Source organism: Raphanus sativus, chromosome 7 (assembly GCF_000801105.2).
Source record: "Raphanus sativus cultivar WK10039 chromosome 7, ASM80110v3, whole genome shotgun sequence".
Lineage (NCBI taxonomy): Eukaryota > Viridiplantae > Streptophyta > Magnoliopsida > Brassicales > Brassicaceae > Raphanus > Raphanus sativus.
This window is the reverse complement of record NC_079517.1, coordinates 10,309,329-10,328,365: the sequence shown is the minus strand read 5'-3', so window position 1 is coordinate 10,328,365 and position 19,037 is coordinate 10,309,329. Positions and strand designations below refer to the sequence as shown.

The 19,037-nt window shown below is 32.4% G+C and overlaps 1 protein-coding gene across 3 annotated transcripts; it reads right to left on the bottom strand.

The window, feature by feature from the left end:
• Positions 1-1,578: 1,578 nt before the first annotated feature.
• Positions 1,579-11,496, bottom strand: LOC108817788 (BTB/POZ domain-containing protein At1g67900). Of its 3 annotated transcripts, none has more exons than XM_018590581.2 (5): positions 11,342-11,496; positions 3,774-3,967; positions 3,627-3,696; positions 2,310-3,551; positions 1,579-2,227 (listed from the first exon to the last, which is right to left on the bottom strand). In XM_018590581.2, the coding sequence occupies exons 2-5, from the start codon at positions 3,830-3,832 to the stop codon at positions 1,709-1,711; spliced, it is 1,890 nt and encodes a 629-aa protein (XP_018446083.1). In that variant the 5' UTR covers positions 3,833-3,967; positions 11,342-11,496; the 3' UTR covers positions 1,579-1,708. The 3 variants fall into 3 exon arrangements, with proteins under 3 accessions (XP_018446083.1, XP_018446081.1, XP_018446082.1); XM_018590579.2 differs by lacking the exon at positions 11,342-11,496 and adding an exon at positions 4,442-4,652 and having other exon boundaries at positions 3,774-4,220; XM_018590580.2 differs by lacking the exon at positions 11,342-11,496 and adding an exon at positions 4,442-4,652.
• Between the last annotated feature and the right edge of the window lie 7,541 nt (positions 11,497-19,037).

The window sequence follows — 19,037 nt, the reverse complement described above, 5'->3', positions numbered from 1 at the left end:
TATAAATTAATAAAATTTTAAAGTCCCAACATTATTAATTTATAGAGGTTCCACTGTAGTAGTTTATTTTAGAGAAATTGCACCCTATAACCAAACAAAAAAACTAAAAATTAAGAAAGTAACCAAAATTCTCTTCTCTTCCTATCTCTCTCTACTTCCTTTCTAAAAGTTTAATTTTGGTTTTCCTTTTGGTTATTTCACTAATTCCCCCCTATTTTATCAACTTGTTCACTAAATAAACTAAAGATGCAACTTTGAGGGAGTTGATATATTAGAAACAGAAGTAGTGCCAATCCGAATGTTTTTATGTAGTGATGACTGAAGTTGAAAAGTAGTTGTAACTGTAGAGATTGATTTTTAAAAAGCTTTTAAAAGTTTATACAAGGTCCCTATTTATATACTCAATAATTATATATGGAGACCATAATATTTTGGTCTCTTGAGGCATGTCAAAGGGCAGATAACCAAACTAATGAAGGGATTACACTATAGACATGGCAAGGTGCTAGATTGGCAAATCAATCAAAGTACTCATGAGTCAACATGACTCATCTTTCAAAAGAATACAAAGCAGAAACAACTTTAGAAAATTGTTGTAAGTTTTTGTTCTTTCTCAAAAATGATATAGAAATAATCAATCATTGAGAGAAAAACAATGATGAGGTGTTATCAAATGTGGTAGATGCAATGCATATAATGCTCGTTGGTTAAGGTTAAAAGAACAGTCGAAATCATTTTCTCAAGAAGAGCCATTTTGTCTTTTTAATTTGGGCGGTGCTATTTCTTTCTCATCTTTTTATGGAATTTGAAAACACCATTAAAGTATAATTTGCAGATTTTGTCTTTTTTATATTATATAAAGAAATGGAGTATATAAATATGATATCAACGAGTCTGGTTTATCTTTACGAACCGTTGAACGTAACCTATAAAAAGAAACTCATACAAGACGACATGTAGCCTTTGTATCAGTTTCTCTACATATATCCCAAAGTTGTATTATAACCGTTGGAACAAAAAGAATTAAGTATCATTGAACATGATGAAACTTGTTGGACAGATTAGGTCGGATTATACGTTAAACTTGTTGACATACAAGATTTGTTGTCTAGGATGTTAGTTCAAAAACTTGGACACTTGTTTAGTGGGAGGGAGACCATGTGATAGTTATATGGGTTAGCCATAATTATTGAAAAGAATCATGATATATCTACTAAATTACGTATCAAATCCAAGGCGGTTAGGATATTCTGTATTCATTTTTGTCTAAAATAAGATCAAATTTACATAATTAATGCTTTGTTAAATACTTGGCACTCCTCTCTACTGATTAATGAACATGATCTTTTTGGGTATTATCATATCCATATATGAACAAAAATCCTAACTAAAACAGTAGCAGACAACAGATTACTCCAGAGACAGAGAAGAAGATATGATTTTTACTCTCTACAAACATAGAATAATCAAACAAACAAGAAAATCTCCAGGCTGCTCTGTTTCATACCTCTCTAATAAAGTTAGGTCATCTTCTTTGACCTTCTGGATTCCAAACACGTCTCATTAATCCAATGAAAATAAATATGAATTCTTAAACATTATTATTTTGGAGACTAATTGAACATTGGTGAAGTTACATAAAGAGATAGAGAGAGAGGTTTACACATTTTCTTTCTTTTACTCTAAAGATCTAAAAATAACAGTTTATTCAGTTTTTGTCGTTGGAGTTTCTGTTGATGGACAAAAACTTGCTGAACATCTTCTTAGGTCGGCCAGGGATTGCACAGAAAGCCTTAAACCGAGATGGAGTTCTTCCTCCTCCTTGGTTCATAAACCTCTCGTCTATCTCTTCATCTTCAGCTAACTTGCTTCTCAGTGTCCCTGAGAGCTTTGACTTGGGAGATTTGAGACCAGACACGCTCCACTGATCTTCCGGTCCTGCCATGCTTGTGGTCGTGCTGAAAGCTGCTGCACTTGGATTAGAAGGATCAATGTTGTGTGCCGCAAGGAGCGCTTTGATGTTGCTTGGAAGCTCGGTCATTTTGACTTCACCGTTGTTGGTAGCTGCAGCGGCTCGCGCCTGCTCATAGAAGAGGACTTGAACCACAACTCTCAGCGGAAGCATCTCGTTCTGCGCCGCGTGCATACACGCTTCCATCGACAGTTTCTTGCAGTCCAAGACTCTGCAGATTCTTTTTCTTTCTGATTTATTCAGATTCTTGTGAGCCTGTAGCAAACACAAACAATGAACTATGATTAGGTTTTGTTGAACAGAAACAATGATGAGACGTTTTGAGAGATGATTGTACCTTGAGATATATGTCAATGGCTCTGTAGAGATCATCATGATCAAGCCTAGAAAACTCAGGGACACTCTCAGCTAAACTAACAAACTTTGAGAGCGGTAGGCTCACATCTCTAGCAATCTGTTGGAGGTATCCATCCACAAGCTTAGCCACTTTAAGCTTTGAGCTGTGAGAGGCAGAGGAAGACCTCCTACTTTCTTGGAACTCAAGATCAATATTCTCAGCCGAACGAGATCTTTGTCTCCTATCCATCATACCCTTTTTACATCTCAGAGGACTTGTTGGTGGACTAGTCTGCCCTAAGATCATAAACTGTTCCAAGATAGTCGCCACAATGTCCACATCGTATAGCATTTCAGATTTGTATGACGTTGGAGGTATTAACAAGTCACTCACCGTTGCTTCTTCTAACTGAAGAGCCACCCTTCTTGCTAGTTCCATTTTGGAAGAAGATGAGGCGTTTAAGATGTTAGCTGCTTTCAAGAGCTTAAGCAAGAAGCTGCAAGAAACCGCGGCTTTCTCAGCAGGAAGCAAGCTTATAATGGACTCCAACAACAACCTATGCTTGGATGAAACATCAGTCTCCGAATCCGAGTCAGAATCCTCTTTCTTGCCGACTTGTTTCCGGTTTCTTTGCAGAGAAGGAAGCCACTTAGAGGCGTAAACTCGAAGGGCGTCACCGATGAGACTAGAGGGTACTTTGCCACCGGATTTGATAGCAATCATTGTCCTCCAATAAAGATCTATCCCCAACTCTGCGATATCTTCAGCCCACCATCCTCTGCTCGCAGCAGCAGCTCTGTTAGAGGAGGCGTCATCTTCCCTAACACGTCTAGAATGACTGTGTGAGAGAGACACTTTGGATGGATGAGACAAGACCTTTGAGGCTATTGCCTCAATGCACCTACTGGTGATGGCAAGGTCTTCAGACCAGAGAGGAAAAGCCTTAGTGGTGTGAAGCGTGACTATGGAGTCTCTCCATCCATTAAGGATGCAGGTGTTCAAGAAGACTTCAAGCTTGTACACCAAGTTACCTTTCTCAACTTCCTCTGACATCTGAAGATACTCTGCTGCACATCTAGCTGCTACTATGTTGTATGCGCTTATTGTTATTGTCATTCCATAGCAGTATTTGGCACAGAGCTCAAAGGCTTCCACTCCTCCTGGGAAGTCTGGAAGTTGGTTTGATTCTGGAGACTCAGAGCACATTCTTTGAAGCCTCATGCACTTTGAAAGCAGTGGAAACTACAGAAAAGAAGAAGACTCTTAGAGAGAAAACAATCATCTGGAAGAAGAGGAAGTTAGAAGAAGAAAGGGTACCTTGTGAAGATGATAACTAGTTCCGGAGACTTCAATTGTATAATCACTAGAAACTTCAGAAGAAACACATCTGCAACAAGCAACACTTTAGCTTCTTTGCTCAGCCTTTATGGCCAAAGATTTAGTTTATTTCTTTTTATTGTTTACCTTAAATCTTCTGAAGTGTAGAAAGTGTCAGGCCGAGATCCAAGTTTCATAAACTTCATAGCTGATATTTATGTTCTTGAATCTTTCAGAAACTCTTCTGCATAATGGCCAAACTTCAAATGGGTTTTCTTCTTGTAGGACTCCAAACCCTGAAGAACAGTTCCTACCTCAGGAAAACCTGACAAGATTCTTGTCTGCAAGTGAGACCAAAACAGATGAAACCTTTGTCAGAGTGTTTTTTCTTGGGAGAGAATAAAAAAAGATTTTTTTGTTCCTGTTGGGAATTTGTCTTTGTGGTGTCTGGTTTAGTTAGATATATAGAATGTGATAAATGGAAAAAAAAAATTAAATATGTAAGAAATAAAAAAGAGAAAAAACAAGATCCCAGAAAAACTTAGGCCACCACTAAAGTTCATGTCCATTCAATCAAAGTTCCTTATACCCAATCTGATATGGACATACAAACAAAAAGAATCAAAATCAACGCAATAAAGGAAAAAAGGATAAAGATAAGAGTTGGATATCCTATCAACATAATATCACAACCCACCCAAGTTCCATCAATCACAAAAGATAACTAAACACCATACTCCATGGTTCACACATCACAACAAGAATGTGTTCAGTTACTTCCCATGCATAGACCAAGAAGAAGTAGAGGAACTCACTTTGGGTGAAAACAGAATAACACTCTTCAAGTCATCAGCCTTGAGATTTTTTTTTTGAAAAAGGAAATGTTTTGAGCTAGCAAGGCAAATTCCCAGAAAACAGTGTCTTTACCAATCATTCAAAGGTTAAAGAGAGAAACACAATAAAGCAGAGCAATCTACTTTGCAACCCCTTTTTTGTTTTTCATGTTTTATCCAAAATTGGGATTTTTAATATTTGTATTTATGGTAGGGGACTTAAACTGATACACAAAATATTATTATTTTCCTGATTTTTTTATTTGTATTGTTTGGGTGTAAACTATGGTGCTTAAGCCATTCGCCAGCGTGCGAAGAAGAATCACCAAACCCACGTGCCTCTGCTTATCCCACCTTCTCCCTTCCTCATCATTGCCGCTGCTTAACTTTTTCACTCTTATTACTAGTTGCATAGCCCCCGCGCAGGCGCGGAACCGGTGACGTTGTTGATGTATTGAGTGATTTTATGCATGTGATTTTATCTATTGATTATGCCCTTGAATATCTACCGAATGTTGTTTGATGATTATACCAGGAATACTAAGGAATGAGACAATGAATTTTGAGTTTGAAACATGAAATTGTTTTTTATTATTAGTTTGTTTTGGCTCATAAATTACTTTTCCGATATATTGGAAAACTTATATTTGTACGTTGCCAATGATTAATGCAAAGACAATGAAATTTATGGCCGCAGGCGAGTGTCGAAATATTGATTACATTGGTATAATTCTCAAAGCAGATGGTGCATATATGGTTTTCTCTTCGGTTGTCGGGTTACTTTTAGATCCGTGATGATTAGATCAACGTCAAGTCTTGCAGTTGCATTTAGATTGTAGTCTCTAATGGCGAGAGTAACTTGAAGATGTTGGAATATAATATTATGGTTTTCCCTCATTAAATTCATCACATATTGGTTAGTCTCCTCAATAAAGAATGTAGAGTAGTGATGATGAATGTCATGATATGATAACATGAAATCTAATGATTCGGCGACTGAGTTATTGTAATTACCTTGATTGTCAAAAATTGATGGTACCTGGAAATCGATGATTGTTGTGTGTTTGGTCTTTGTATATAGACCTGGAGTAATTGTCTAGGATTTGCTCATGTTGATGTTGTTTGGTGTGAGAGTCGATGGGTAAGAAGTGAATTGTTATTCATGTTTGTGTTTGGTTGTGAAAGTTTATCACATTGTAGATATGTTTATAGGTTGTTAGGAATTGATGTTATTTTTGCCTATTTATTTTTACGTTTGTTTATATAGTGCATTTACTATGATGTTAAATATTGAAACTAATGTTTTAGTATTTAATTACGGTGATTAATTGAATTCTTCTTGTTATGAAGAATAATTTTCTCTTTGTTTGTTATGATATTTAAAATGGTCAAATAAGAATAATTGTAAATTTTTCTCATAACATTAATATTTTTTATTTGCATAAAATGTTGACCTTCACAATTGCTTAACGTATATCTTTATTTTCAAATTTATCGAAGAAATATCTTCAATACAAAATGAGGATTCTATTCATATTGTTATATAAATATTTATTTTAGTAGTTTATTTGAGCCGTGGAGTTTTGTTTTTGTTGTCTTTCTAATTATTTGAATTGTTGATCATAATATTGAAACTGTTTTCCCTAATGTTTTATTGTAAAGTTTAGTAATCGTGGTAGGCATGGGCATTTTACCCAAATCCGAGGATCCGGCCCGGAACCGACCCGAAAATACCCGACCCGGAACCGATCCGAAAAATTATAGGTACTTATATGGGTCCTTTTTTTAGACCTGCGGGTATCGGGTAGGACCCGGACCCGAACCGAGACCCGATCGAGTATATATATATGGTTTACAGAGGGGCTACAAATCTGAAATATTTATGATCAAGCGATTTAAGATGGGGAGATGAATAGTTTACCGGTAAAAAAAAATTACGAACAGAAAAACAGCGCAACTCTATAACTCAGTCCGATACAATGATGAAAAGAATTCTAACTCATGTTAAACAATGATGATTTACAATATGAGAAAACTATAATTGTTGCAAACTTAAGCTATTTCTTAATATAACGTGATGAAGCTCATTTAAAAATGAATCCCATAATACATTTGCAGACCCGTTCTGAGAGAAAGCCATGAAATAATGGCTTCCAACCTTCATAAATATATATTAGTTTCGGCCATCAATGAATAAATTATCCATTAGTTCAGTGGTATAAATGGTGGAGGTTGTATCTTAGTAATCTGGGTTCAAACCATAGATTTGACAATTTTTAACATTTTTTAAAAGTGGACCTCACGAAAACGCTGACATGTCGCATCAGAAGTGATTCAAGTGCCTCATTATAGTATAGATTATTTTTTTCATCTCTTACTATTTTTATTGATACATTTTTGAATATTTTCATTAGAGAAATTGATACTACTTTTATTGGTTTTTGGCCTAAATTACTCTTTTCATTATTCATTATAATTAAAATTAAAATTTCCAACTCCTAGATTATACGTCCTTTTTGTCTAGTGATCATACTTTCTCACTGAATATGTCAGATTATTTTACCTAAGTTTTCCTTGCGCCAAAATTTTATGTACTATCTAGATAATTAAAAGATCAATTTCGTCTACCTAGGTATCGATTTTGCAAAATTAACTTAAAATTGATATTGTAATTAACTCAGCAAACCCAACAAATCCTTACCTTTCTACAAAAGAATGCTTACTGCGTTTTAAGTTTTACGTGAAAAAATGAACTTCAAATGAAAAGTATGTATATATAACCAATTATACAAAAACGTGATATATATTAGTGTGTTATACAGATATATAATTCATATATTTTTGAAAATGACATGACATTAGGATATTAACGAGAGTGTAGATTTATATAATACTATTGCTGGATAATGAAATCGCATGGTCCACATCAGTTTACGTCCAAGTCATGGTTGAATTTGCCATTCCCGTTCTGCTAGTCTAATTTACATTTATGTTATCGTTCTTGCCTCTTAAAACATTTGAAATTGTTGACATTTCATAAAACTTCTTTTACAACTTTATATAAAATACTACATATAAAGAAATCATTAAAAAAAAATTGAATTTTAAGCAGCCACACACCTCTTATTATCAAGTGGGCTAATATCACAGGGCGACAATGAAATCGACAATAACCTCTATTTTCGTATCGTCTTTAATGAGTGTGCAAACTTTATGAAGAGAGTAAGGAAAAATATATGCATTTATGAATGATATAGGTAGATAAAGATGTATATGTGTGTGTATATATATATTTCATGAAGGAAAGTTGAAGGATAACAAATATCTAATTATATAATTCGAATAAAAATATATAAAATACGGAGTAATTTACCCATCTATGCTAACTATTAATAGAGAAAAGTGGAAGCCTGCTAATGGCAAATCAGTGAAAGTAGATTCCTTTCAAAGAAAGACAAAATGTTAAACTTGATCATCTCTTTATCCATATAATTACTTTGACTGAAATAATGCAGACTGCATTCCACCCCTTCTTTTGAAGTTGCTAAAAGAAACAAATATATCTACATAATATATATGGTACGTACTAAAATTATGTGGATTTTGGACAGTGCTAAAGTTAGGGAGCCTAACATTAACTATATAATCTAGAGAAATAGGTTCTATATTTGATGGTATGATCACTTTTAACCTAAGAGCATCTCCAATAGCCATTCATCTCTTTATTTTTTAAAGGTTTTTGCACTCCACAGTCCTTTCTCCCTTTAAATTTTAAAGGGGTGAACAGTACACCTCCAAATATGAATAGGCACTGTACAGGCCTTTAAAACACTGTTTACTTTTCACTTTAGTCCTTCTATTTATATATGTTTAATGATTGTGTACTTATTGTTTCTTATTTGACATTCTACTATTATAATTATATTGACACTTAAATATTATGATTTTGGTCTTATAAAATTATTTTAAAATAATAATAATATATTAATAAATATTATATACCAATATATACTAATATTCAATAAAAACAAAATATAAACATATTATTTCACACATTATATTTTGGAAAATTTTACAAAAATACAAAATTATATTACAATCATAATATTTTACATCAAATAAAAGTTACATAAACTGAAATATTACACATTAAAATATATCTTACAATACTAATATTCAGATAAATCCATAAGCTGAAAAATTACACATTGAATATATATTACTAATATTAAGGTAAATTTGGTCTTGAACCTCCAAAATCACCAAAGTATTCTCGATATGAATTCTGAGCATTCTCTTCGGTTTGTTGTTGTTGAGTTCTTTTTTGTATGATTCTTGCTTGTTCAGCTCGGATAAACTCGCGAGTGTTAATATCATCAATGGAGTTTAGATTTTTAATATATATATACTGTAATTTGAATTGTTTATGTTTATTATTATATGTAATTTTATGTTTTTATGTTTTTTATCTTTTATTATAAGTAATTTGATGTTATAATTAAATATTTCTACTAATTATGTCAATAATAAATATTAATATGTGTTTACTGATAATTTATAAAAATTTAATGACTATAATGAACTATTACTGAAATTGAGGATTAAAGTGTAAAATATAATCTTTCAAGAAAAAAAAATTGAAGGTCATCATTGGAGAATCACTCCTTCAACCCTTTATTTTGAAGGTGGATCGTACAAAAAATGAAGAGACTTGTTGGAGATGCTCTAAATCGAGTTCTCTCTATGTTTTTATTAAAAATATTATCTCTGACAATACAATAATATATCATCTCTCCCGCGCCTTTGAGTCTTCTTATAAAACGGACGGAAAGAAAAAACCTCAGTCAGTCATCTCTATTCCGTTATTTGAATATTAAAACGAACTAGATCTTGATCCACGCTTTAGAAGCGCGGGATATTTTACGATGAAAAATTTCATTAATAACTTAACAAATATTTTGGTAATTTTTAAAGAATGTATTTAAAATATTTTTGCATTTAAATCAGTGTTTTTAAATCCAGCCCAATTGTGATTATACCGGTTAATCCGAAGATCTGATAATTCAATTTAGATTTTTTTAAAAAATCATATTAAAAAAATCACAAAAATCTGAGACTAACCGATTGAACTGATGGATGACCGATATGTAATCTGATTTGATTAAATTGTAATAGTTTCATAATTTGTAATCTTATAATCCAAATTTTAAAGTTCATTATTTTGCAATTTATGAATTATGACGTTTTTACAAAATTTTAAAGAGAAAATGATAGATATAAAATAACAAAGATTAATAACTAAGATTAATTACTAAAAATATTAGTTATTTTATAAAAATATATTGTTTGGAAACATTGATAGTAGTATAAAAATATACTAGATCTTGACCCGTGCGCCCGCACGGGTATTAATTTTCAGTTTTAGTTTTTATTTATTTATACTAAATTATGTATTTGTAATATTTGATCGTTTTACATTGACTAAGTTAGGGGTGGGTATTTGAGTACACACTCGAATTGTTAAAATCTATTCGAGTTTAAGATTTTCGAATTTAAAGATTCTTTATTCGGGTATTTATAAATTTTGGTTTCGGTTCGATTCAGATTTTTGCGATTTTGGATAACTTGTTTAAATTATTTTTCAATTTTGAAAATTTATGATAAAATTAGTAGAAACTTGTTGTAGGTTTTAACTTTCAAAAATAAAGATACAACATGATCGATAAAATTTAGTGTTTTAAAAATAAATAAAGCTAAATTAGATAGATACAACCCAACCAATCACCTATAATATCGCCATCTTAAAATATGGAAAATATGAAAGTGAGTGAATCAAGGTGAATATTTTTAACAAAAGGTGAGAGTTCAGTTTAAATTTGATTTTCCATTTATTGGTAATAATTTCGTGCAATTTCTTAATAAAAACACTTTAGTTATTTGCAAAGGATATAAAATTCATATTTTAATTTGTATAACCAAAGTTATTCGAACAAAATATGAAACTGAAATCATATATAATACACTACATAATGTATTGTCAAAAGTATATAAACGATGAACCAAGAGAGCATCACAATTTAATTTGATAGTTTATCAATGATATACAAAGGTATATTTTTTTAGTAATGGTTAGTAATAAGTGAAAACGTAATTGTTTAATTATTAATAAGTCAAAACGTAGTGTGTGTGGAATGAAATTTAGGAAAGTAGTTGTATTTGGTTAAGTAATGGTTTAATAATTTAAAAGTATAATAACACGTGATTTTTGGTTTACTAAAGAAACAAAACGTTGAGTTTTATGGTCAGTGGCATTCCTTAGTAAATATTAAGCAAAAGTTAAGGTTAAGTTTTAATTGTACTTCAGTTTTAATAGATTAGATTGTTTGGAAACATTGATAGTGGTATAAAGAAATAAGTATATTGTTTGGAAACATGGATAGTAGTATAAAGAAAGGAATATTAGTGATTTAATGTAGGTTTAACTATAAAGTATAAAAGTGTATTTAATTTAAAAACTTACAAAATAAATGTTAGGTCCAACAGAATGTTTCTGGTTTAATAAGATAGATAATATTATACATAGTCTCAATCTAAGTAGAAGTCGTAGGTTTGAAGAAAGATATCTCTATATAAATGATATATATATCCCTTTTCTTAATTAATCTTCCCCATCACAGAGCAATTATTGAATGTTTTAAGATCGACAGCTCATTGCAACTGGTAATAAGTCATCCATCGAAAGGACTCAAAAGTCATGAACCAGATATGAAAAGCTTTCTTTGTTTTAATCATGTTCAAGATTAAAGACTTGAAAACTACACTTTATAGCCTAATAGTTTGTACTAATGCCTTTGCAAGTTAGAAAAAAAAATAGAGACTTACAGTGTGGAGAGAGATAATGCAGAAGAAGTCTGCTCTTTGTTTTATTACCAAATGAGAAGTGTGTTTCTTGAATCGGAACGGAATTAACAAAGAAGAAGTGTATATATATGTATAAACTCAGAACTTTTTTTGTCTTTGATAGATCCAAAGATATTGATATGGCTTAAGTTCAGAAACATAGAACTTATGATACAAACAACAATGTCCCATGACTTGTCAGAATCGGTACCTTTAAACTCCCCGAACGAGTACCGGTGGTTGAGGGAACACAAATATAAAACCCGTCACGGCTCCGGTCGGTATTGTCTACCCATGAGTGTGACGAGAGACTGTCTTGGATCAATCAGTGATCACTAAGGACGAAGGTCACAGGGGCCAGTGGTAATATTCGTAACTAAAGTGGGTTGTCAAGGGTGTTTTCGGGGTTGCAAGAGAAGTTCCTATCCTGATGTCAACTCTACGTGTGAAAGAAGAGAAAGGTTACAAAAAAAATTGATTATATTTTGATTTACATGTTAAGAGTGTTACCCGAGTGGGTGTCCAGCCGACAATGGCTGCTTTTGGTGGTCCCCTTGGATGCGGGACCCGTTTGTCCCGATTAGATATCCTCCACGGTTGGAGCTGAGCTGGATTTTGTACGTCTTGTAATCTTATTTATTTACTTCTGGCCAAATTGGCTGTCTTTCTTGTAAACGAATGGATGATAATGTGGTGAGTTAAGTTGTTTGGAACCATTTAGAAAATGAAAATAAAATAATTCATGACAGTTATTTTTTACCAAAAAAAACTTGATTGGAATATGAAAATTTGTGGCTAGATATATATGTATCTAAGTAAAGTTTTAGTTTTATATTGTATAAATAGTCCTAAGACCTAAATATGAGAATGGATTGTTCAGGAAGATTATAAAAAAATATATTTCTAGGTTCATTTAAGTTAATCAACAAAACTATAGAGCATAATTATAGAGCATAGAGCGTAATTATCTAATGAGCATAATTTCTTTTTTCGTGTTTCAAAAAAAAACTATAGAGCATAATTATTAAATGATTTTGGTGGCAAAATATGAATGATTTTTTTCTTTGCAGGAGTTGATTAAAATACTTTTTTCACTTTGTTTGAAACCCGCGGGAAACCATTGATGTCAAGGAAAATAGCAAGTTATCTGTATAAGACTCCGGTGAATTCATTAATATCATCAATGATGAGTGTATTTGAAGCATTTTTTTAAACAATTTTTTTCAATGTGTATTTGAGGCTACTTACTTGATTGAAAAAGTGAAGGTCTTGGTTTTAAAAAATAGTGAAGGTTAATCTAGCTACTTGTTGTTGATTAATATTGTTCACTATTATCAGGAGACTTTTTCTCTAGTGGACAAACCAACTCAAAGTGAGTCTTTTTTTTTCCTAATTGCACATGTTGTAATAACTTTATCAAATGATCCAATAAATATTACAAATGTTTGCTCCAAATAGTATATTTTATCACCTGTACAGATTAACTGTACTTAGAAACTGGGACTGCCTCTATCTATTGATTGCATAAATTGATAGGCATACTCAGTAGCTCTCATACTTTTTATCGAAATACATATAAAGAATGCCCCTAGGACGCAATGAGAGAGCATATCAAGCTCTTCTTCATCTGCTTATGTTTATCTTCATTTTACTTCCACCAACCTTCTTTTACTTAGGCTTTTCCTTGGTCTTGTTCAATGCGAAATGCATAATCAGATTCTTCTCGTTGTTTTATTTTTCCTTCAGAGACGAGATGCTATTTATGAAGCACGAGCTACATGAAACTGTAAAGTGTACTTTCTTTGAAGCTCTCTGAGTTTCTCTTCAGTTTCTTGGAAGGACAGTCTACGTATGCCACAAAGGCTGCTGCTACATTTTCCTTATAAGATATTTGTAACGCCTTTGAGCAAACACTACTAATATGTCTTGACTCCTAAACTACTTGTAATGTCTCTGATCACCTACATCTAATAAATCTTCATGCAGAGTCACTTTATTTATGGGTTTTATCCTCGGTAACACAGCTGATCTTTTAGGGAGACAAAAAATTGTTTATTAATCATGCAATCATGCAATCACGATATAGTTTTCTTCATATTCAAATAACAGAAGAATATAAATACATTTTAATAACATAAATATTCAAATGAGTTCTTTTAAACATTTTCACATGCACATTCTTGTATCAGAAATTAACATATGTTACAATATTAAACCAGACACAACTGTTAATGAGATTAAGATTAAGAGCGTTTTTCTGATAATTATTTAAGTAAAGCTATTAAAAGACAAAATAGTATAGTATCAGGTCCCTATAGTATCATGACCATCAAAATTCAGTTCTACAGCCTTTACTAATTGCCTACCGGGGCCTGTGTCGGTTGAGGGAAAAAAATTTGAAGATCTAAAAATCGCACCAAACTTTATAACATTTACTAATTGCCTCAGTGGTCTAGGAGCAACACCAGTGCCGTGCGAACATTTTAGGGGGCCTAAGGCAAAAAAATCTTTTAAAGCATTTATTCTTATAGTTTTAAATTAACAGTAATATTCATAATTTAACTTGAGATGGTATATAACTTATAAAAAAATTATAGAAAAAATATCTTACATAAATGTTTTTGTTTCTTCATACACCAATTTTATAAACTTTATGAACAAATAAAAATCACAGAAAACAAATTTGTGGCAAAAAAAACTAAAATTTAAAGAAACCTTTATATATATATATATATATATCGCAAAACATTATAAGTTTAGGTTACATAATAGTATTAATAAGTTCTTTCTTCTACATACATAATTTTTTATTGAAAAAACATACGAAATAGTAGAAAACAATGTGTGGCAAAAGAAAATCTTAGTAACCTTTAAAATATATGGTACAAATCATAGGAACTCTAGGTAACAAACTAACAACTATAGAAACATTGACTGATACTTAAGTTGACACCCTCGTACAAAAATTCTTTAACCACTATACCATAAATAAGTTATTGACTGAAAGGGCCCTAAAATCTATATATTATTTGGAGGCCTAAGGCAAATGCCTTTTTCATTAAACCATAGGCACGGCTCTGGGCAACACAATTCACATTATTGTTTTGCAAAAAATATTACAATAGCAAAAATGGGTAGTCTGGTTTCCAACTTACTAAACTGATACATCTTCTCTATAGGGTTGATGGAAACTAGATGCATATTAATAGTATGTATCAATATAAGATCTGCCAATTAGAGAGTACGACGATCATCGTTAGAGTTTAATGCAATACTAGGGTCGGTCCGCCCTACGGACGGGATATACTTTATTTATGATTTAGGTTATTATATTTTTTATAATTTTGTGGTTTGTATTTTAGGTTCACCTTTACAAAAATTATGTGTGAGATATACTATTTTACTAATTTAAGTCGTTCCTTAGTTTGTTTGTAAGTAATTCTTTTTGACTTTTTACTTCTATGGCATCACTATAACTGAGTTGCTATATCATTCTCAGTTGAATAATTTGTATCTAACAACTAATGTATATGACTCTTTTTGAGGTTCTTGGAAGCCGTAAAGACTCTGCATAATCTCAACCTTGATGATAAACTGGCAATTAAAACATTAACCATCCAATTGGATTAGAAATGGTGTTTTTAGGTTGGGAATGTTGTTCCTGATGTACATCGATCTTATTTCTTAAATTTATTGTCGGGTGATACTTGGTCTTGGTAAAATAAGCTTTATTGTTTGTTATAAACAAATATGAGCATCTCTAGACCATTTCTTACTTGATCTTAATTCTTAAACATAGGATTTCAGATGGGGAAAAAAATTCATAATTGTTTATATGTTTCATTTGAGATCAGCTACCAAGATGTTTTTGTTGTCAAGATTTGGAAGACCCAATGGTAAAAATTGGTCCTATTTGTATTTTCATTACCGAAATACTGAAACTTTTACATGGTTTACCGAGATTTTAAATCTATTTATATAGCGTAAACTATATCTTTATTTTGCACATTTCTGTATGTTTTTTATTTGTCAAATATTGTTGTAAAAGAAATTTTTATTTTTAGTCATTTTAGTTTTTAAAATTTTGTTTATATAGGTTAGAAAAATATTTACAACCAAATAAATTGGAATATAATCTCTTATAAGATTTCAACAACATGACATAGAATCTATTTTCGGTCTGGATTAGATTTTCCGATTCTGCTTTGTTTTGGTTTTTATATGCCCATGTCTATTTTTGGCATTAGTATATTCAATATGACAACAGTGGCAACCGTGTTGAAACTAATGTTAGAAGCTAAGAGGATGGTGATATTTACGTATGCTCGGTTCAGGATGGAAGGAACATTCGTGGAGGTGGAAGAGCTGTTTATTAACTTGGTTTTATAGGAAGATAGAGTGATGCAGTGTAAGAATTTCTAAGTTGATTAAGAAAGACCTACTTAAGAAGCGAGACAAAAAATCCAAATTTTACTTTGCTTAAACCATTTGGCAGAATATAATTTTCACCTTTATCTCATTTCACTTTCAACTCACTTTACTTTATGAAATAAAAAATCCATGAAACCACCTTTAAAATGTAAGAGAAATTTGCTTCTGACATATATATTTCTACTTGAAACTAATTCCCCCCATAAAATTTTCTAAGTTTATCATTTATCAGCATTAGAAGGTAAGTCTCTGTATTTTGTAGCTGTAGATTGCGGTGTATTCCAGTTGTAGTTATAATACATTAGAGCATTTTGTATGCTGTGATTCTGAGTAGAGACTTCTATGGGATTATTAAGGAACACATGCATATATATCTTACCAAAATTATGGTCATAACAAAGATAGGCCCAGCATAATCTGCAGGTCTTGATACTAAAACATTAAACAATCTTTTTTGAGTTTGTAAAGGCCAAAGCCCAAGGAAATATGAAATTCTTTGGAGAATTTTTTTTTTGCAACACATAAACTGGTAATGAAGTTGTAATCTTTGGAGAATCTAAAAGCAGAGATGTCATAAAAAAAGAAGGTTAATGAAGTTTCTTCAACTTATATCTATTCCAATGGAAAATTAGTTTTTTTTTATGAAGTCAACTTCTATATTCCGATTTATGTCTTTTAGCCCATGATTCATACTTAATATCTGGTAATTAAGTTTATTAGTTTTATATCATTTAAGAAAAACTTTGAGAGATTTCTCTCTGTAAAATAAATACTTTGATTACTATTTTTGCTAAAAAAGCATATCCCTAAGTTTCTTTTATTTTGTTTCCTTTCACCATGTGTTGGTCTAATGCCATCTTCCTAATATTCTATTCTTAGTTGATCAGTAATCAAAGAAAAATTAAGAAAGATAAAAATGTTGCAGCATTCAGCATCAATAAAAGGATCTTCCTTCTTTCTTCTGAGTTCTGACCGTTTGGAGATTTACTAAAAAGTCTATTGTCCTCTATGATCTGTAAAAGTTAAAAGACGACACTCATCTGTTATTAATTACATTCGGCTCAAAACTGGCCAATCTCATGAGTTAAAGCTATCGGTCTAGAGAGTTTTTAATAGTTGATATCATTTAGGTACTCTTCTAAGTAGTACATATTTGCCGAACACATTTTCTCCTGCCACTTAGCTGGCGAACTCTCCTTATAAGTATCCAGATAAGTTAGCACCACGATAACCTGAGAAAAGGGAGAGTAAAAAAATTATTGCAGTACAGGAAGTGAAATTTAGGATATATGTTGTTACATGATGATGGTGTACTTCTAATACCTCCCATGTAGATAAGTCACTCTCTCGATTTTGATAAGGTATGGAGGTGATGCTAGTAAATGGAGCTATTAAATAGAGACTATTTGCAGTGTCTCCAAATATACTATTAAATGGAGACAGAAGTAGACCGGGTAATTCATCACTGATCCACCTTACTTCGCTCACGTAGTGAAGCACAGAAACGACGATGTGTATCGATCCCATTCTTCTCACCCACAGAACAGAACCTGACACACCAAAAAAAAAAAGACAATATTTAGAAATTACTACTCCAGAGTAATTTTTTTTTTCTGTTTTCAGATCAAAACAGAAAAAGTAGAAAGGATATCTTAAAGAAGTTCACATGTTGCATCGTACATGGCTGACTATATCCAATCCCACCCTCTTTGTTCATACAGGTTAGACCTGAGAGAGAACAAAGATCACTTTTTCAACGCTGTTTAATATAAAACAAATAAGTATGAGTTGGATCGTGAAAGATAAACTAATTTAGCGATTACCAGCTAATGACAAATACTCAATTTATCGAAAGACCCCAAACAGGATTTATAAGGCTGTTAAAAGGACTCATCTGATAAGAAGACACATGAGGTGTGCAGAATCATCACCAAATTTTCAATTTCAAGCAAAAATTCAAACTTTCTAAAAGGAACCCAGAGCTATAACATCTGAACAAATCTAAAGCTAAGACATGAACAAACCTAAAAGTCAGACAGATCATGTCTCCAAAGACATAACACCTGTCAGCATAACACTCTAAAAGAAGAGTTTGATGATTGTTATTTACCCCGTTCTTAGCCTTAACAGGATGCTCTTCATCGATGTGATAACCAAGCCGGACATTGTCAAAAATATCTGCGCAAAACTCTGACTTTAAAACGTCTTCTCCTTCAAGATCCTTGACCCTTCAAGAGCCAGACACATCACTGCAGATTTGCAGCAATAATTTTTGTAGTTAAAACAATCAATCATCTCTTAAGGAATCGAGAAGAGTATAAAAAATAAAAAATAAGAAACAGATTAGATATATCTTAGTATCAATAAACAATGAGAAATCTACCGGAATGATTACCTGAAAAAAAAACAAAGAAACGAACTTTACATTCACGTCGACCAGCAGCCGAGCGTTACGGAGGAGCAACTGCCGTACTTCAAGTCGGAGATGAAAACTTTAGAAATAGCCATAACAACACAAATCAGTATATTGCAAGAGATAGAAGTAGAGGATGAGTTCGAAATGAGAAGTACTCACATATTTATACGGACTTCACACCGCCTCCGTGACACCAACGGTGCATTGAATACCGTGTAGTGGGTGTCTGAATCGATTGGAATAAACACGAAGTTACACCTCCGCCCGTTTCATACAGGTGAAGGGAACTCAGGTGTCGCAGTCGAAGGAAAGGGAGAGACGCGGGGCAAAGCTTGATCCAGCGATTAGGGGTTAAAGTGGGAATCACATGTTCACGGGCTGAAAAGAATGACCAAACCTAGAGCCCAATGTCTAAATCACCGAAAAGCCCATTACGAATCACACTTAAATGAAACGCTGAGTTTAAGCCGTACGGGACACGTGTCAAAACTGTGTGAGTCGAGTTTCCACGCTGGATTCTTATGTGGACGCCCAGGAGAGAAGAAAACGTTTCTTTATATAAATAGATTAGCAATAAACATAACAATTTAACCAAGTAGAATTTTAGAATATACTTTTCATCAGCAGCCTCATTTCGAAACACTTCTGGTGCCATCCATTGAGACTGCAAAACAGATGAACAGCGATATTAGCAATAAGCATAACAATCTAACCAAGTAGAAATTTAGATTATACTTTTCATCAGCAACCTCATTTCTAAGTACTTCTGGTCAGGGGCGGATCTAGAAACAAACTAAGTTAGGGACACAAATCTTTTTTTCACTATATATA